General features: G+C 35.5%; 1 protein-coding gene across 3 annotated transcripts in view; it reads left to right on the plus strand.

Annotated features, from left to right (window-relative positions):
- Positions 1-10,256: 10,256 nt before the first annotated feature.
- The window catches only part of LOC135629461 (uncharacterized), a 34,698-nt gene continuing 23,394 nt past the window's right edge, over positions 10,257-21,560 (plus strand). For 2 of the 3 annotated variants that reach the window (XR_010493236.1, XR_010493237.1), the window contains exons 1-2: positions 10,257-10,609; positions 11,204-11,269. Coding sequence is in view for 1 of the 3 variants with exons in the window: in XM_065136851.1 (XP_064992923.1) it covers positions 10,534-10,609; positions 11,204-11,269 (142 nt within the window). In the remaining 2 variants the exon portion in view is untranslated. The remainder of the gene's footprint in view (positions 10,610-11,203; positions 11,270-21,560) is intronic. The other variant, XM_065136851.1, reaches the window with a different exon arrangement.

Raw genomic sequence — 21,560 nt, forward strand, 5'->3', positions numbered from 1 at the left:
ATATTACAAAATCATGTCATGATATCAAGAAAATTCAAGAAGGATATGATTCATTCGACAAATCCTTTTAATAGAGCAAAAGAATTATACAACCAAGGATCATGATTAAAATATATCAATATCATAGATCAAGTCATGATTCGTGATTCATCATAAAGCAAATTAATTTTCAGTCATCACATAAGGCATTTAAAGAATTTTTGAAACGTAAGAGAATGATTAATTTAAGCATGCAATGTTTTAATCAAATTTAAGTCATGAATACCAATACTTTCATATTGTGAGTATCAATTCATGAATACCAAAAGATATTATTTGAGATCAAGATTGTGATTTAGATAAAACTCATTCAAATCAAATCGTTAACTTGAAACTCATAATCAAGTCATCAAAATCAATTTCGAGATTCACAAAATATCATGAAATCATTAATCTCGATCAAATGGGAAAAGCATTTTTTAAGTGATTCTTTTTCATCTAAGCATGCCTTAGTCTTTATATGCCAAATCAAGATAAGCATGAAAGTTCAAGACGTAAAGGCAAAATCTTATAAAACAACTCATCAAACAAGATTTTAAACATCTATTTTCAAGCCATATAAAGAGTAAGTCAAAGATTCAATTATCTCATGTCATGAATTCCAATAGGCATCTCAAATTATCAACATCACATTAAAAGGATATTTCAAAAAGATATATCGATAAGTGATTCATTTGTATCATTTCATTCATTCAGAAGATTCTCCTCTTTGGTAAATAAATCTAGGAGAACAAAATGAATTAAGGGAGATATAACATGATTGAAACATTGAACATGATTCATATTTAAAATGTGTCTCATGTCATAAGTATGAATCAAGCATTTGTGAAATCCGAAATCATCCTCAAAGTCACATTCAATAAATTCATACATTACAAGCATAGATTTATTGAAAAGTCGATAAGATAGAGGATCACATTTCGTTTTTATAAATTTCTATTCATGTGATTTGCTTCTTATAAGCATGCATTTACCTTTAATAAAACAAGTGTCAACATTTAAGACGGAAAGGTAAATTTCATAAAACAAATCATCAAGCATGATTCCATGATAACATCTTTTTAATATCATCAAGTATGATTTCAAAAAGTATGTTCAAGAGAAATCATTAAGACCAAATGCATGATACACTCATTTATTTTCAAAATATTCATCATGTTTATTTTCATGAGATTCACAAGATTGGTAAAATAAATTCATTAATCTCAATAGGATAGAAAATTCATTTCCACTTCATACAATTGATTTCATGTGAGGGTATTCAAGTCTTTTGTGAAAATATATATCATCATTTAAAATCGAAACATAAGTTTCATCATGAAACCGTCAAGACCAAACACATCATGATATCACATCTATCATCAAAAGACTATCCAAAAATTCATACATAAATGTACATGCACTATGTCATCTTAATATGTCATGAGAATGTCATCTTAATTCATCATAAAAACGATTAGACCAAAAACATGTTAATCTAAAATGAGAGTTTCAAATCAACATTTACTTCAAAAACTCATGCATGACATAAAATTATCAAGATACACATGCATGGATTAATCCTAAGCATTATCATATATCATATAATTATCATCCCTAATGTTGCATACATCATTCAATATTTCAAAACATAATATGCATGAAACCTTAGCAATATACTTTTCATGATCAAATTTTTAGTTTTTCAAAGATGCTAAAAAGAAAAACATGATATAATTTTTGAAAAATAATTTTTTATTTCCTATTCTTACTATCTAAATTAAGCACTCATTAAAAACTTCAAGTAATTTCAAAATAATTCAAAAGAGTTGAGTTACTTACCTTGTAGTCGAAGCCCGTCAAAGCCTAATTCACCGTTTCACCTTTGGAAGTTCTTGATTCATCCTTTGTTGCCTTCCTCTTCTTTGGCCTCTTCCTCCATTCAAGTTCATTATTTATTTTAGATTTTTGTTCAATAAATTTATTAAGATTTAGTGTTCGAAGTTCAAGTTCATTATTGTCCTCATCATTTGAGTCATGGCTCAAGTGGTATTCATTTGTCCGGAGTTCCAAATCCTTCTTAATCTTTGGAAGGTGATTCAAGTGCTCATCGAGTTCAAAATGTTCCAAAAGTGTCATTTCATAGGTTATTAATGATCCGATTAATTCTTCTAATAAAAAATTATTTAAATTTTTTATCTCTTGTATTGCAGTTATTTTAGGATCCCACCATTTTGGAAGGGATCTTAAGATCTTGCTTACGAGATCAAAATTCAAAAAAGATTTACCAAGAACTCTTAGATTATTGACGACATCCGTGAAATGAGTGTACATGTCGCCTATAGTCTCGCATGGTTACATTTGAAAAAACTCAAAATCTTACAATAAAATATTAACTTTCAAGTCTTTGACTCTATTATTTCCCTCGTGTGTGATTTCAAGTGTTCGCTAAATATCAAAAGCCATTTCGTACGTAGAAATCCGATTGAACTCATTTTTGTCCAAAGCACAAAATAAGGCATTCATAGCCTTTGCGTTTAAAGAAAAATACTTCTTCTCCAAATCCAACCATTCGTTCATCAGTTTAGAGGGAAGTTGAAAATCATTTTCAACAATGTTCCATAAATCTAAATTTATATAAATCAAGAAAACTCTCATTCGAGTTTTCCAATAAGTGTAGTCCAATCCATTAAACAACGGTGGATGAATAACCGAAAAGTACTCTTGAAAGCCATGAAGAACCATTTCTCTCGGGTGTAAATCCGAAATGAGAAATATCGGGCTCTGATACCAATTGTTAGGATCAAGAGCACTAAGAGGGGGGTTGGGGGGGTGAATTAGTACAGCAGAAAACTTTCGACGATTTAAAACGACGTTTGTACGATTAAAATGATTTTGGTAAGAAAGCCAATTCGAAAATCACTTTAACTTGTGATCAAGCGAGATACAATTAAAGTAAAGATATAGAGGCAGTTTGCAGTTAAGATAGAGAACATAATGTAATTACAAACTGAAATACGACGTTCGTACGATAAAAACGATTTCGGTATGAAAGCCGATTCGGAAGTTGCTTTTAACTTAGATTAGGCGAAGTGCTGTTAAAGTAAAGCTATGGAGGTAGTTTGCAGTTAAGATAGAGAACAGAAAGTAAATGCAAATTGAGATTTAGAGTGGTTCGGTCAATCTTGACCTATATCCACTGTTGGCTTCCTCCTCCGATGAGGTCACCAACATCCATTAGAGGTATTCCTTCAATAGGTGAAGGTCAATCACCCTTTTATAGTTTCACTCCTTTTGATGGGATTAGGAGACGACCCTTACAGACTTTTCTCTCCTCTCTTGAAAGATCAAAACTTAGAAGAAAAGAGAGAGAAGAACTTCTAGCCTTTACAACACTTTTGAGCTCTAAAAATTACAGAGTAAGATTAGATTTTCGGTGCTTTTGGTTGCCCTTTCATGCAGGAAATGGTGAGGTATATATAGGCCCCAGGCTGGTTTGAATTTGGAGCTAAAAAATGTCACCTCCCGGATTTCCGGAGTCCTAGCGGTACTACCTCCTGATTGGGGCGATACAACCGCCTGACAAGGGCAGTACAACTGCCTAGTCTCGCTCGGAGACTGAGCCCAAGTGGTGCCACCGCCTAGCAGGAATTCTAATCCGAATGAGTTGATTCATTCGGCCCAATTTGGGTCTATCAAGGACCCAATTGCCTCCAGATTAAGTTAATGAGATCACCTCCCATTCTTAACTTAATCTATATGCTAACTATAATATTTCTTAAGACATTTACTGTAACTTGGTCTGGTACATCAATCACTTCTTCCGGTGAGCTTCCGACGAACCTTCGGCGATGCTCCGGCGGACTTTCGGCAAACTCCTGGACTTTCGATGATCCACTTGGCGAGTTCCGACGAGCTTCTTTAGCAAGCTCCTGGACTTCTCAGATTTGTTCCCGCAAAACCTCCGACGACCATCCGGACTTCCGTCGAACTCTCGAACTCCCAATGTGATCATAGTCTTGATTCCGGTGTAACTCCTGCTGCATGTCTTACTTCCATCGTAGTTAATCCTGCACATGTAAAATAAAACTTCGATCGAGATAATTAATCCTAAGCAATTAACCACGTTGTTCGGCATGTCATTGGTCCCTCGACGTTTCGTCCGATTATTCGGCGCATCATCCTCTCCTACGGCCTATTGCCCAATCGATCAGTTGACTCCGCAACTCCGATATCCTTGGCACAATACCTACTCTTCTTGGCCCGATGCCCGAGTCCACGGCCTGAAGCCTTCTGTCGATATGTCGACCGATCCACCGGCCTGACGTCCAATCTTCTGACATGTTCCTCCGACCCAATATGATTTTTCCTGCTTTAATTGTCTCATTCTGCTCAAAGTATCATGCGTCACTCAAACGCAGATTAAAACATAAACATAATTATCAATTGGTTTTAACATCAAAATACGAGATTCAACGATATTAATTTTACTTTTCCGATTAAATTAGTTTGTTGACGCGACAATAATCCATTCTCCTTTTTCTCTCGAAATTTTATGGGTTTGCTTCTCACGAAAAATAATTATATGTATACGGCTGATTTCCATATAAAAGTCATTATTTTTAATTTTATTCGTAGAGCGTCCAATGTTGTTTTTCCTGTTGTTAATGTTCGAAAATGATCTACCTTCAATCATTCTTGTTTTTTTCTTCATGTCTTCTGTTCTTAAACTATTTCAATTGAACCAATTTGATAACCTAAAACTCAGATTGATTCAAAAAAGATAATAAAAGTTTAATAATATTAATAGACCCACTTATATTAATAAAAATATAAAATAATTATATAAATCTGATCTTACAGTTAAAAGTAATATGTCACAAAATGAAAAATTAAAAGAACATATTATTGAATATGAAATAGAATATTAAATAACATAATATAATATAATATAATCTTCTTTATATTTTAAAATGAATAATAATAAATTTAAAAATCCTTAAATTCTTAGGAAAACTTGGTAATTGCAGAGGCCTGATTATTAATTTTGTCTACTTGTAAGGCTTCTTACTTTAACCTTTCGATGGCACAAAATAGAATAGACCGCCAAAAATTTTTCCTTAAAGCTTTACCAAATATTATATTCTTTGATAATATTCACTGGCTTTTGGTCCAATATGCTTCTAATTTTATCTAAAATTGGATATAATTAAAAAACATAAATTCAACCTTTTGAATGGTTAAAATTATAAAAAAACTATTTGAAAAGTTTAAAAATGAAATATGGTCATCTAGTCCTCTATAAATCAATTTCAAGGTTTTTTTTTTTGAAAATTCATATTTTAAAAAATAGATATGATTTATGCTATCTCTGAATAATACTACACTACTTTTGTATATAATTCAAAAACAGTGTAATCACTCTCAAAAGTAGTGTAACTCGGGTATCAAAAAATTATTTTTCTTCACAACTTCAGAATATCCTTTTCAATAATATTCAATGTTTTTCATCTTATAATGGATGAAATTAACAAAAATAACACAAACTCAACCCTTTTAAGTGCTGAAATTATTAAAAATTATATTTTTGATGCTTAATTTGTTTAAAAAAAGATTGTCTACCCATTGTAAGTTATTTTCAAGGTTTCTTAGAAATTCAAAAATTTTAGAAACTTGGGAATTGAGTTACAACACTCTTTTTAAATGTGGTTATACCATTTTTGAATAAGATCCAAAAATAGTATGATTCAATTCTTCAAATTATTTTTTAAAAAATTTAGTAAAATATTCTTGAAATATTTAAGTCGTTTCTCACCCAACACTCTTTTTGAATGTGGTTATACTATTTTTGAATAAGATCCAAAAATAGTATGATTCAATTCTTCAAATTATTTTTTAAAAAATTTAGTAAAATATTCTTGAAATATTTAAGTGGTTTCTCACCCAATATGACTATAAATTCACCTTAAATTGGACAAACTCATTTTGTATGTCAATTGTATGATTTTAAAAAAAAGTGAGATTTTTTTAAGAAAGTAAGAGATGAGTAACACTGTTTTCATAACCTTCTTAAAAAATAATGTAAGTCAAATCTTCACTTAAAAAAAAAATTAGATACCTTCTTTGATAATATTCAAGATATTTTTTAGCCTAACTGTTGGGAGAGCTGGAGAGACATCATATGCACAGCGAAAGAATAAAAATAAAATTTTAAGATTTTTCACAGAAAAGAAGGTTTCATCGTCATGCAAAGATTGGTGCGCAAAAACCCGTGAAACTGAAAACTATGCATATAAGAAAGATGTGTTACCTAGAGAGATCATATATCTCTAAAAATCTACAAATCTATGAGAGTGGATGAAAGAGATCAATTGTCCTCCTCTCTAGTGGTGATCCACATGGTAGGAACTGCGAAAATGCTCCTCAAATCGCTGCCCAAATCTCTTCCTCACGCACACCACGCAATAAAAAAGGGGTTGCCCCTTCTTGCTGTCCACACACCCCAAATGGATCTTCATCCAACTACCCAAGCCTTTTAGATTAGTTGATCTCTACTCAATAATCTCTTATTGGCTTTTATTGGATCTCATCCGTAGGATCCAATCATTTAGGGGCTTATTGTATATCCAATAAGATAGTGGCTCCAACGGATATCTCATATCCAAACATTTACTCGTCGCAACATCTATCATATGTGTGTGATCCTCTAGGCCCAATATTAGGGTGGCCATGAATTATTGTCTCCATAATAATTCACTCGACTCATCGACTATGGATGTACTAGGCTACTACACCATAGTCCCCAAACGATATAGGGGAAGCTAATCCATTGGATATGTTTGTCTTCAGTTACCATGTATCTATAGTCCATATTCTATCTAATACCATAAAAATCATATACCGGGCATGGTGTTGTCAGGCCCATATAATTTATACTCGAGTCTCGCTCTAATTGGATTCTCCCATAGAACTCTTTCTCTCTCAATCCGAATGATCCTAACTAGGGATTTGTCTAAGCAAGAACATATGAGATATTTCTCTCATGATACCAAGAGTGGATGATCCTCTATCGACATTCAATAGCCCTCGTAAGATTGGCTACCACTCCCGATGATCGACTGTGCTAGATCTGAAACTTCCAAGCTTATAAGTCTAGTATCAAAGAGTGGAGCACTCATACAGGATATCCTTAGTGTCTCAAGTCTAAGGACTAGGTATACCACTGGGATAATAGAATCACTGTGTGATAATGAGGTATCATCAACCATTCAGTGAGCAGATCAATCAGTGAACTCATTCTCCAATGGGCACCTACATTAAATCCCTAGTATCCCTACACGAGTAGCTATGAGACTAACTACCTCTATCATATGGATGGGTATACAACACACTAGTCTGTCCGGTTATCTTGATATTTCTCTTGAGTAACCTATAACCGAGATTATTTAGGGTTTGTGTTTAAAAGCGAATCAATCTCATTATTATGATCTCATCACGATCCGATTCCTATTACACAAATCCATGGACATCACAATATATTCATGCAACAAACAATATAAAGTGATAAAATATCAAATAATATAATAAGTAAAAAGAATGTGTATCATGTCATACGTGTCATCACTCACGTGATTAGCTTATAGGGCACTTATGACCGGCACTAACATGATTGTAAACTCATGTTGAATTCAACAAAATAAAAAAAAATTAATTTTTTAAGCATAAAAAATATTAAAAATACCTATTTCGAACTTTTAAAAATAAAAATGTCATTTAGTTCTTTATAAGTCATTTCTAGAGTTTTAAGATAATTTGATAGTTTTAGATTTTATTATTATTATTTAAAATATACAAATAATATTATCGAATTATATTTTAGTTTATATAAAATAAAATATTTTTTTTTATTTTTCTTTTTTCATAATTTGTTTTTATATATTTTATTTTTAATTTGGAGATCAATCTTATATAATTAGCTTGTATTTTTATTAGTATAAATGGATGTATATCAATATTATTTAAATTTTGTACCAATATAGTTTTTTGGTTGATTTAGGTGATTCAGATAAATAAGTTGATTCAATTGAATGAGTTTGAAAGGTCAGTCGCATTTTACAAGAAAAGAACCAACATGGTGGCACTTTATAGGAAAAAGAAAAAAGCAGGACTTTTATAGAGAAAATATCCTAATATCATTATATTATATTTTACTTTATATTCAATTATATAATTTTTTAATTTTATTTTTCATAATTTGTTTGTTTTGATAATATTTTATTTTTAATTTTAAGATCAATCATATATTTGTGTCGTTGAATCTCGGATTTTGATGATGAAACCAATTGATAATGTTACGATGTAATCTGTATTTTGAGTAACGTAGGACGAGCTTCGATTAGAAAATATAATTAAAGTACGAAAAATCAATGTTGAGCCAGAGTGAAACATATTAGAAGAATAGATATTGAGCCGGAGGATCAATCAATGTGTTAGCAAAAGGCTTCGTGCCATGAGTTTAGGCATCAAGCTTAGAAGAGCAGACATTGTGCCAAAGAGATCATAGTTGCGGAGGTCAACATGTCGATTGGGCAAAAGACCGCAAAAGAAGATAATGCGCTAAAGGATTGGACGAAGTGCCGATGAACTAATGACATACTAGACAACATGTGATTAATGCTTTGTAATAATTGTTTAGATTGAAATAGTTTTAGTTATAATTGGGTTAGTTTAGAGGGTAATTAGGCCAATTCAATTATAGGCCAATTGGGCCCAAAGTGAGGCTGTTTTGGGTCAAGAGAAACGCCTATTCAGTAACCCAAAAGTTGGGTCAGGCGGTAGCACCGTTAGTGGCTCAGTCTCCGAGACATAATCTCCGAGATTATGTTAGGCGGTAGTACCGCTAGATTGGGCAATGGTACCACCCAGTGTTAGTGTTGTAGGCGGTGGTACCGCCAATACCCCAGAAACCCAGGATGAGACCTTTTTTTGCTTTAATTTTGAAGTCTTTGGGGTCTATAAATACCCTAGTTATTCCTGTGTAAAAGAGCATGAAATTGAATTGAAAGGGGGGAAAGAATACTTGAGAAAAATTATGTAATCTCACTTAAGATTTAGAGTCCCTTCTTCCTAGTATTTAGAAAGTTCTTCTAAAAAGAAAAGTGAGATCCAAGAAAGAGAGGTTGTAAGGGTTGTCTCCTAAACCCGTGAAAAGGAGAAAGAATGTAAAAGGGCAGTTGATGTTCACCAATTGAAGGAAGATTTGTAGTGAAAGCCGATAGCCTTAAGTGAAGAGGAATCGTGAGTGGATATAGATCACGACGATCGAACCATTATAAAAATCTGATTTGTATTTACTTTAAGCTTTTTATTTTAATTGTAAACTGATTTTTTACTTTCACTACGCTTATGAACGTGTTTCAAGTTAACATCTTTCCGATATCGATTTTCATCGAACGTATGAAGTTTTAAAATCAATATTTTTATCGTAAGCACTAATTCACCCCCTCTCTTCCCCATTTTAGTATCCTATTGATCCTAACATATGTTAATATAAATGGATATATATTATTATTATTTAATTTTTTAGATATTATATATTTTGTTCTTGTTTAAGTTTTTGGTTAATTGAGTCCATTCAATTGAACGAGCTGATTCAATTGAATGAGTTTAAAAGAAAGAAATATCAGTTAAAAGATAAAAAAAACATTTTTTTTGGACTGAAATTGTAAGGGACACTACGAGGAAAAAAAAAAGAAAAAAGGCTAACACGGGGCTCTCATTAGGAGAAGGATAAAAATAAGGATTTTTTAGAAAAATCATCATAATATTATTATATTATATACATTATAATTTTCTTGATTTCACTGTTCATACATTGTTTTTTAATAATATTTGGTATTTAATTTTAAGATCAATTTTGTATAATTATTTTGTGTATTAAAACAAATAAATAAAAATGATATTATTTTATTTTAGATCGATTTAAATTTGGGTTGATTAAATAACTTCAATTAAATTGAGTTTGAATAGGAAGAAAAATATTAAAAAGTCTAAAAGTGATTGATGATTTTTTTGTTCAATTAAAAAAAAATGTGATCCGTGGGAAAAAAAAAAATCAACAGGAGACTGAAAGAGATAGAAATAGTTGTTTTTAGGGAATAATATGTATTATAAGTAAAAAAAGAAAAAGAAAATAAAAATCCTCAAAGCCCCAAATTTATAGGCGGCCTCCTCAGTGCCTTCTCCCCATCGCGCACGCTCGCTCTCTCCGTCGGCTCTCACGACGATCTGACACTTCCGTTCCCGTCTCTTAATCGCCTTCAAATCCCGTAGCCGTGACGCTCCCAAACTGCTCCCCCAGTATCCAATCACCAAACCATCCTTCCTACGGATCGCCCATCTCTCCCACTTCTCGCCTTCGATCCCTTGGATTCGGCGGTTTTGCCGCGTCGGAAACCCTTTTTCGGCTTCCGGGGACCCGATCTCTGCGTTCCTCTGCGAGCCGGCGCGGTGCCGATGGCGAGCGACAACGTGGATCTGCCGGAGGATCTCCTCTACACGAAGTCGTCCGAGGAGGCCTGGGCAGGCAACGGTGGTCCCTTACTCTCGCTCGTTGGCATTTTCTGAGTCGCCGATTCGGTTATTATAACGTATCGATCTTGTCGCATGCTTTGATCTGTTACTCGGAATCCAAAGTCTTCTTTTAGGGTTTTATGCTCCTTTTTCGTTTTCGAATTTTCTTGCCTTTTCGTTTTGATCATTTGTCCCACATTTTTTGACCAGTATATTGATAAATAATAATTTCAGTTAAGTGTTCCTCCGGATGATGAAGGAGCTTTTCAAGAAATTAAAAGATAATGCGAGAAACATTTATTTGTGGGAGTAATCAGTGTTTCTGTAACCTCGATGATCAAAGTTTTCTAAGATTTTTCTAGTGTATGAAGGACCTGATGAGTCTTCTGATGCTGCTAACTGCAGTTAGTAACAACAGTGAGTTTTCTGTTAGAGAAGTCGAAATCCATATATTTGAGGTTTTTCTACGACCGGAATCAGATATCTGCATGTACATTGTTTTATTTTTTTCTTTGAATTATGTTTCTTTTCTTTGTCATTCTGAGTTATGCATGGCTTCCTGTAAAAATAAAATAAATCACTGTTCATTAACTTGAGTGCTTTTCTCTGACAGATTCTCTCGCTGGTAAAGGTAGTGATGAAAATAATCCTCTCATAGGTTTTCTTGATGCAGTAAAAGGTGACTATCTATCTACTTCAATAGTTAGTTTGATACTGGCAGTTTGTGCATTATCTATCCATATTGTAAACTGTTGGTGTTTTCAACTCTGATTATCAATGCTTATTTGTGTTAGTTGGCATGGCAATGTCTATTATCTTATTTACTGTGAAAAATGTAATATTTAATTGAGATTAAATATAATAATCAATAAGAGACAAATTTTATCCTTTTGATATCCTCATATCATGAATGAAAAAAAATCTCAATTAGTAGTTTCAGGTTCCTATTGTTTAACTTATATGGCTGTTTTTATAATTAAGATTACTTAATTAAAAAGTGTGTATATAATAATCAATAAAACTCCATCCAAGATTACAAAGCTATTGAAATAATCCAAAATAATTTCTACGTCAACACTTTTCACGAGTTAAGAAAAGGAGAACACATAAGGATGGGTATACATTAATAGAGATAAAACAAATTAAGATAAGAAATTACTTTTAAATCAAAAATTCAAAATTGACAAGTAGCATTTTTTGTGCGGATGAATTTGTCATTAACCTCTAGGCAAGATTTGAAGCATAGTTACATATCTAAGGTCCACATCTACAGCCAAAACTTATATCATAGAAGTGGAAGGTAGGCTCTGCCTTCAATCATTGAGTTGGAATAAAAATAATATTGTCATAATATGTTTGGAAAGGATCTTTCTGATATGATAATATAAAAATGGCAAAAATCCTCTGCCATGTTCAAGATAGACAAAATGGCTGAATTATAGATCGAAATATTTAGTCAACAAGAGAACTATGATTCACGATAGAAAATAACATAAATTTATTTTTATATAAAACTAATTTTATAAAAAACGCTTCTACTTTAAAGATCATTTTAATATCTGAATATAATGTTCCAAAATTATTTTATATTATATTAAGAATATACAACATGAAACCAAATAAAAAATATCATTGTGAAGTTATAATACATAATGAAGATTAGTTTCTGATTCTTGTATTTCTTTTTCTTTGTGTCAAGGTACTGTTTCTTTGCTAATGTGTAATACCCCTGTTGACTCTATAAAACAAACCTTAAAGCTTTTCTGAAGGAGCATCTTATGAATGATCTAAAATATCAACAAATTAAATAAGCTGATTTATTGTATAATTTTACTGTTATAATACAAATTTAAGTTAAGGGTTCTATATCATGGATTTGGCCATGAATGATTGCATACATGCAAGCATGGCAGGCAAAACCAAAAGAAATGTTTATTGTTAGAGCCTCACTGTTGAGATGATTTGTGTTTGTCAACATGGTCTTATAAGAATCACTAGATACCATCAAATCTTGAAATTCTAAGGATTTCACCATAAAAAAGAGAAAAAGAAAGAAGAAGGCGAAGAGGAGAAAAGAAAGGAAAAAAATATTTGTAAGAACATTTATTCCAATGACAGAACTGAACTATATTTTTGGAAGGGAAATAAATCACCCATCCTAACATATCATAAATTAAAAGCTTGAGAACTAAAATGAGTAGAGAAAGGTTCCAAAGGAAACCACTGATAATACAAGAATAAAAACAAAAGAAAGAAATATAATTGATAGCAGTAAAACATTAGTATAGCTTTGTGGCAAGAACATAGGCACTTATTGATGCTTGACACCTAAGAACTTTTTGGATGAATAAACTGTGAGATTAGATGGGAACAGTAAAATGGAAACAATAAAAAAAATAAAATAATAAGGCTGAACATATAAAATGTAGAATTAAAATGAAAAGGCACGAATATTGGAATTTCATGAAGAATATGCATAAGATGCAATTTATAATCAATGTTCAACAACAATAATTCTGAATTGGATGGAGTGCCACAAGAGTAGTAGATAAAAATTATAACATGTGTTAACAAGAGTACCCCTCTTGTTAACAACCTTGTCTGTATTTGGATTGTGAACCAAGGGATGAAGAGTTTATTAGTAACTTGCATTAAGTCAAGAACATTTTGTAAGATGGTGATTGTTACTATCTCCTTGATCTAATCATTTCCATGAAAATAAAAATAAGCCAGAATAGCAAAGGAAAAATGTTATTAAAAATAAAGATAGGATACCAATTGGACCAATTCCAAACATCAATAATGGAAATATAGTTCACATAGGTTGTGGATGATGAACCAAAATGATCTCACATTTAAATCAATGCAAGCATAAACGATTAGGCCATAGAGAAGATAATACTTCCTCACCAACTCCTTGATCCATTGTCTTTTAAGGTGAAATCTTGTTGTTGTTTTGAAACTCAACCATCCACACCTTCTCTAATGCATCCTCTAGGGTTCAACATGGTAGAATACAATCATGAAGTGGTGTATAAGAATGATGAAGATTTTGCATTAATTTCGAGAAGTGCAAGTGGTGGTAGGTTACGACGAGCGGATTGGGAGAGTTGAAAGGAAGAGGTGTAGAGATAGGAGAACAAAAGTAAAAGAAAATGTTAAGATATCTTAATCTCAATTCTTGGTGCTCACCATGGAAAGAAATTTAGAAGAGGAATATTTAATCAGGTTGTACTCATCCAAATTGGGTTACTTTGATTGGCTTCAACCAAATTCCTCATGATGTATTCTTTGTTACGAATTGGTTACTTGATTTTGCCTACTCTTCACTATCACACTTGTGGAGTACTAGGAACTTGATCTAGGTTTTGCCCTTGTAGAGCGCATATGTAATAGTTTTGGTTGCGCTTTCGGGGTTGTTGATGCACCATTTGTGACTAGGAAGATCCGTTGTGGTACAATGCCCCATCCGATGTTCATGGCCTTTGGTTCAATGCTTTTTTGACCAAATTCTCCTTGGATAATCGAGTCCCACTTGGACTTGTGGCCATTGCAATGCCTTGCCTTTATTGAATCAAACTTAAGAAGCATTTCCTATTTGATCTTCTATCAATTGGACTTTAACTTTTCAGTGTGGTCACCACCCTCATCTTATTGCCTTGACAATCATTCACTCGGTCTTGCCCCTCGAAAGCATTGGAATACCCATGAGCGAATATAGGCTCTAGAGTAGTCCATTGTCCAACAACTTGCTTGAGAAGTCCTGGAGATTCTCTCACTCTAAATATGATGCCCAATGTGGATGGTTGATTGAATATTTGACTCCTTCACAGAGTTTGAACTACTATTCCACTTTGCATTCTCGTGGAAGGGGATTTGGCAACTGATTTGTTGGCATATCGACATATTCTTCAAGAGTATTCGCCTCGATGAACTCTTATCTCATGCTGAGGCCTTATGATAGACCCTTATCTCGTGTTGAGGCCTTATAACTCTAACTGTATCTTTATGGGATGAGTCAAGTCTTTCCGTCTTGATTCGTTCATCACTTGCATGGCTAAGAGTAGTCGTGTTGTCATGAACGGTTATCGCGCACTCGTAACAACTTCGTTCAACGAACCGTTCGTCACTTTTGTATGCTTGAACAGAGACATGACAGTCCGTTTTGCCTTGGTTTTGTGTGTTTTTGCTTGTAAAAATACATGTTCGAATAGGTTGCAGTGTACAATGCGATCGCTTACCACGCCGGGTCAAAAAGCCCCAAAATGGCTCCGTTTTCGCTTGCCGCGGGCTGTTTTCTATAGCCTGCTGCACCGCGCGAAATGTCAGCCATCTCAGCACCCTAGAACCCCTTGGGTGGCATAGGGCTGGATGGGGCTTTGGTATATTGTCGGGCGTTGAAAAATCTTCACAAGTTCGCACGTTGACTTGACGGGAACTTGCCTTCGCACCTAGCACCCGATGAGCAGTTGTTTGTGGACTTGCAACTATTTGTTCTACCTTCTAAAGTCCTTATTTTCCTCCTTTCTTTCTTTTCTCTAATGCATGTAACGTGCTTGCTGAATTGCTTGTAAAGCTTCCCTCTTCGCGATACGTCGGGACTTGTCCGTCGCTCGTTCTTTGAACTAATCAACTTTCTCTTTTACAGGTCCTTCGAGACTTGAGTGAGGTTGCAAATTGGCTGACCTTTGCGGATGCATATCGCAAGGGCGCGTCAAGACTTAGGCAATCCCAATTAAGTCCGAGAAGTTGGCACAAGGGTGCTTCGCGACTTAGGCAACTCAAGTTAAGTTCGCGTCTTGGCCGCAAGGTTGCCTCACGACTTAGGCAATTCTAACTAAGTCTGTGACATTATGGCAAATCAAGCAAGGCGAGGCAAGCCGGACCTTTGCCCCAAGCAGTCGCAGGTGGGCTGCAAGTGCAAACTCGTTCTCATATCGTTGGAGCCGCTTTGGAGGATCGTGGCAACGAACATGATGAGCGAGAAATTGGCTACTCTCCGCGAGCGAAGGAGGCACAATCTGGAGCGCCAACCGGGAAGAAGAGCTATAAGGAGAGACTTACAGTAGCGGAAACCTGCTTGGATGTTCTCGAAGCAAGCTTGGAAGAACTCTACCAAGGCCAACGAAGGCTTCTTGGGGTAGAGAGTTCGCAAGAAGAAGCTGAATCTCGAATCGACAAGGTTGAGGCCCTAGTCGATTGACTGACGGATGATACTAAAGACTCCGTGCAACATTTGCACGAAGTTGTGGCGAAACTCACTTCTAAAGTGACAGCACTCACAAGTGCACTAAATGCAGGAGGGAGCAACACCCGCGTTGCATTGCCACAAAATCTGAGGGCACTTGAGCCTCATTGCTATGGAGGTGCTAGGGATGCAAAAGAACTCGAGAATTTCTTGTTTGACATGGAACAATATTTTTGAGCTACAAGGCCTGATTCTGAAGATACCAAAGTTCGTCGCAAGGAGGAAACTAAGATAACTCCGCCAAAGTACTTCCATTCGAGACTACGTGAAGCAATTTTCTACACTAATGCTGGACATACAGGACATGTCTAAAAAGGATAAGCTGTTCAGCCTCCTCGATGGTTTGAAGCCTTGGGCTCAACAAGAACTGCATCGAAGGAATGTCACCGATATGATCGGGGCAATTGCTGCTGCAGAAAGGCTCACTAACTTTGTTATATCTGAGGACCCGGGAAAAAAGAAACAATCTTCAGGAAATCGCCCACTAAAATATTCTTGAGGGAAGGAGCCCTAGGGCGAACAAAGGAAGAAGAGTTCCCACAAAGGGCCAAGCTCAAAAGGCAAGGCCCCGAAGATTGGCGGATGCTTCTTGTGCGGAGGGCCGCACTTGGTGAGGGAGTGCCCACAGAAGAAAGCACTCAATACTTTAACAGCTTCCATCCACCCCCCAAGATCGAACAAGGGCAAAGCTGTCGCTCTTAGTTCGAGTAGTTCAGAATCCGACAGCGACGATGAGGAGTCGCAAGGACCCCAGAGGGGAGCAATGCGTTTATTGAACGCTATGCGGGGTTAAGTGAGGGAGAACATGAAGGCAAGGCCACAAAAAGCAGGAAGTAGTGAGCTGATGTACGTAGACATTAAGCTCAATGGCCAAACAACTCATGCAATGGTGGTCACGGGCGCTACCCATAACTTTATTGCCGATCGAGAAGCAAAACGACTTGGGTTGATCTTGGAGAAGAACCCAAGTCGAATGAAGGCGGTGAACTCGGAGGCTAAGCGAAACTTCGGGTTGGCAAAGGGAGTTCCCATCAAGATCGGAACATGGAGCGGGAGCACAAACATGATGGCGGTGCCACTGGATGACTTCCAAGTGATTTTTGGAATGAAATTCATGCACACAGCGAAGTTGGTGCCAATGTCGTTCCTAAACTCCCTATGTATGATGGGAGGTGACGACCCCTGTGTGGTTCCCATCTCTCAAAGAGGAACCAGGGAACTTCAACAGATATCGACATTACAACTAAAGAAGGAGGTACGAAAAGACGAATTAACATTCGTGGCTGCTATGAAGCTAGAGCCACTTGACGAGAAGGCCATTCATGAACCTGCTGTGGTGGCTAACGTATTGAAGGAGTTCACAGACGTTATGCCACCCGAGTTACCGAAGACTCTACCGCCACGCAGAGGCGTGGATCATCATATCGAGCTAGAGCCAGGAGTGAAGCCTCCAGCAAGACCACCATACTGCATGCCCCCTCCTGAGTTGGCAGAACTCAAAAAGCAATTAGATGACCTGCTAAGCGGTGGTCTCATCCGCAGTTCTAAAGCACCATTCGGAGCTTCGGTTCTCTTCCAAAAGAAACAAGATGGGAGCCTCCGATTATGCGTTGATTATCGAGCCCTCAACAAAGTGACGGTGAAGAACAAGTATCTAATCCCACTCATTGCGGACTTGTTTGACCAATTGGGCAAGGCCAAGTATTTCGCCAAACTTGACCTCCGGTCGGGATACTGGCAGGTGCGCATTGCTGAAGACGACGAAGCGAAGACTACTTGCGTGACCAGGTATGGAGCGTTTGAGTTCTTGGTGATGCCTTTTGGCTTAACCAACGCTCCGGCCACGTTTTGCACTCTTATGAACCAATTATTCAAAGAGTATTTGAATAAGTTTGTGGTCGTCTACTTGGACGATATCGTCGTCTACAGCCAAACACTCGAGGAGCATATCGAGCACCTTCGGACAATTTTCAAGGTTCTTAGGGAGAACACTTTGTTCGTGAAGAGGGAGAAGTTCTACTTTGCTCAAATGAAGATCTTGTTTTTGGGGCATTGAATTAGTGATGACTCCATTCGGATGGACTAATCAAAGGTGCAAGCTGTTGCAGAATGACGAACTCTAAAGAAGGTGCCAGAGTTGAGATCCTTCCTTGGTTTCGTCAATTACTATCGACCAGTGATTTAAAAAGCGCTAGGTGCCAAAAGGCGCCAAGGTCCAAAAACGCCTGAGGCGGTAGGCGCTCGCCCGAGCGAAGCGAGGTGCTAAAATATAAAAATATATAATATAATTAATAAATATAATTATTTAAAATTTTAAATTAAAATATGTTATTAAATTAAGAAAATCTAAGATATAAAATCATAATGTCACATTAACAAAAAGTTTCAAAATTCAAAACAATAAAATTTTACATCAAAGTTATTTATCATAATCATATTATCGTCATTTTCACATAAATCATCTTCATTGAATTCGTCTTCTTCCTCTTGTCCTTCGACTTCTTCCTCTTCATCAAGATATGTTTCATTCTCTATGTCTTCAACAATAGCAGGAGCCGAGCTTGATGCTTTTGCACTCATTTTTCTCTTTGACATTTGTCTTGTATATGTTTGTAATTCTCCAGCACTTGAAGCTCTTGCCACATCTCCCCATGTCAATCTATTATCTTCAAATACAAGCTCGTCTTCGGCATCTTGCAAGTTTGCACCTATTTCTCCTACTAACCACTCGTTTGAATCATCAATATCTTGCAATGAGATTGAATCAAATCTATTTTGCAAATCATGGCGAGCCTTCAAAGCTTGATTATACTTTATGTAAACAAGATCATGTAATCGTTGATGTTCCAACCGATTTCTTCTCTTCGAGTGAATCTATCATGTCATATAATTTAAAAATATATTAATACATCTATCTAAATAAATAGATAAATTAAAATAAAAATATTTAGTGATCCTTACATGCTTAAAGACACTCTAGTTTCGCTCACAACCTGAAACACTACATGTCAAACTAAGTACTTTGATAGCAAATTATTGTAAGTTCGGGATGGAATTTCCAAATAGACTCCACCATTCAGTTGCAAAATTTATGTTATTATTGACAATAACATAGTAACATAATACATATGAAATTAATTATATCAAATTATTAATACCTGGAGATGTAGTTGTCCTGGATCGAACGACAATTGGAATTCCAAAAAGACATTCGACATTTTTATATAAAGATAATTCATGAATAATCTTATCTTGAACCTCAAGGCTGGGAACTAATCTTCCAACGCACTGATATAACCCATCCAAAACTTCTGCATCAAACCCAACATATTTAATCTTATAAAAGAATTCAGGGTTCAAATAATATCCTGCTGCATGTAAGGGACGACGAAGTGGACAATTCCATATTTCGTCAATTGTAAAAATTTGCTCATATTTTTCTTCATTTTTATTAAAAGATCTTTTAATCGTCTCTTTTGCTTTATCTATAGCCTCATAAATATATCCCATTGCAGGCTTATTTTCAGTATCCACCAACCGAAGGACTCGAACAAGAAGGCCCATTACCTTTAATATATAAACTACATGATTCCAAAAGGATAGCATTAAGATGATATCAGCAGCCCTTTTGCCTTTTGCTTTTTTTGCCCATTTGCTTGTCACCCATTTCTTAGAGGTAAACATGTTTCTCAGATTATGTTTTTGACGATGCACGCTCTGTAATGTTAAGAATGAAGTAACAAATCGGGTGACACCATGTCTCATTAATTCTTTATTCCCTGTAAATTCTCTCATCATATTCAAAGCCCCAATGTGATTATAAAGAAATCCAACAACAAAAATTACCCTTTCTAAGGTTTTCTTGATTTCTAAGATCTTTCCAATATCCTTCAACATTAAATCAATACAATGTGCTACACATGGAGTCCAATACAAGTGTTGTCTTTTTGATTCAAGCAATTTACCTGAGATAAAGGATAACAAAAATGATAAGACTTAAGAGTTTAACACATTTAATTGAAGATAAAATAATTAACAAATTCAAAAGATGAATATTACCAGCTAAAACATAGTTGCTTCCATTGTAGGTTATGATTTGAACGACATTTTGTTCTCCAATTTCTCCCATGAAGTTGTCAAGTAAATTATATATCTTGTCTCCAGATTTTACAAAAGATGAAGCATCTATTGACTCAATGATTTCAATAGGCGCTCGGGCGCTCAGGCGAGGCGAGGCTCGAGCGCCTCGCTTCATGTCCAGGCGTCTCGCTTCAAAGAGGCGCCGCCTAGGTGCTCGCTCGAGCCCAAGCGTCGGGCGCTTCGGGCGAGCGCCTGGGTTAAACCAGCCGACCGAACCAAATTATTAGGTCTGGTTGGTCTCCGGTTCTTTAGTTGGTTCAATCGAACCAACTAAATCATCGATATCAGGCTTCCTCTCGTGATTTCCTCGACTTCCCCAACCCTAACACTCGTGATTTTGCAGCCGAGATTTCTTCTCCGTTGTTGTTGTTTTCTATTGCCACTGTCGCTACTTGCTGCTGCCACAATCATTGCTCGCCGCTGTTGTCGTCGCTGCTGTCTCCGCACCCATTGTCGCTCGTCGCTGTCGGTCGTAGCTCCCGCTCCCACTCCCGCTGTTGCTCACCGCTCCCGCTGTCTTCGCCGCTCGCCACTCTCGCTCCCGGTCCAGCTACGGTCGTCGCCTGCTAGCGTTGTCGTTGCCTCAACAGCCTCGGTCTTCTCATACTCTTCTCACTATACTGTTAACAGTATATTAACAGTATACTGCTAATTGTATACTAATAATAGTATTTTTTATTTATTAGATTAATAATATATTATTTTTATTTTAATACTATTAATTTTTATTTATTTAATAGTATATTTTTTATTTAAAAAATAAAAAAAATACTATTATGATTTATTTATTTTTTATGATTTTATACTCGATTTTTAATTTAATAGCATATATTTTTTTATTTAAATAATTATATTTATTAATTATATTATATATTTTTATATTTTAGCGCCTTGCTTCGCTTGGGCAAACGCCTAGCGCCTCGGGCATTTTTGGACCTTGACGCCTTTTGGCGCCTAGTGTTTTTTAAATCATTGTATTGACTTCACAAACATAGTCCCTAAAGAACAATTAACCATAAAATTAATTATACTCCTGCGCCTCCTGTCAGTCCAAACATCTGACATAATAGAGCAACCATGTGTTGCCCATGATTCTTTATGACCCTTTAATAAGTCATTTGTATAATTCAACTCTTTTTGCAGCAATGGAACTTGCATCTCAGAATAACTTGGAGGTTTTAATCCTGCACCATATCTTCCAATAGCTTCAATCATATCATTAAAACTGTCTAAACGAGTTGTACTAAGGGGTAGACCAGCCTGATAGAAGAAGCGAGCAATGTGTTGAATTATTCTTCCTCTTATTTCTTTATCACAAGCATCACTTATATTTATTTGTCTAAATTTTGAGCCTCCTGCTTGTCCTTTTTGTTTCTGGGATCCTTGAAACATATATAGATCCATCGGTCGTTTTTTACCCTTCTTAGTACTCGTAACTTCTTTTTCTTTTTTGTCGTATACTTTTTTTCCACTTGAGTTAATACTCATAGAATAATCGTCTTCTTCATCCCTGAGATGTTCAACATTGTCTTTTGGTAAATTCCTGTAAGATTCATTCTTTTGTGTCTTCTTTTCATTCATA

The sequence above is a fragment of the Musa acuminata genome, chromosome BXJ3-1, assembly GCF_036884655.1.
Source record: "Musa acuminata AAA Group cultivar baxijiao chromosome BXJ3-1, Cavendish_Baxijiao_AAA, whole genome shotgun sequence".
Classification (NCBI taxonomy): domain Eukaryota; kingdom Viridiplantae; phylum Streptophyta; class Magnoliopsida; order Zingiberales; family Musaceae; genus Musa; species Musa acuminata.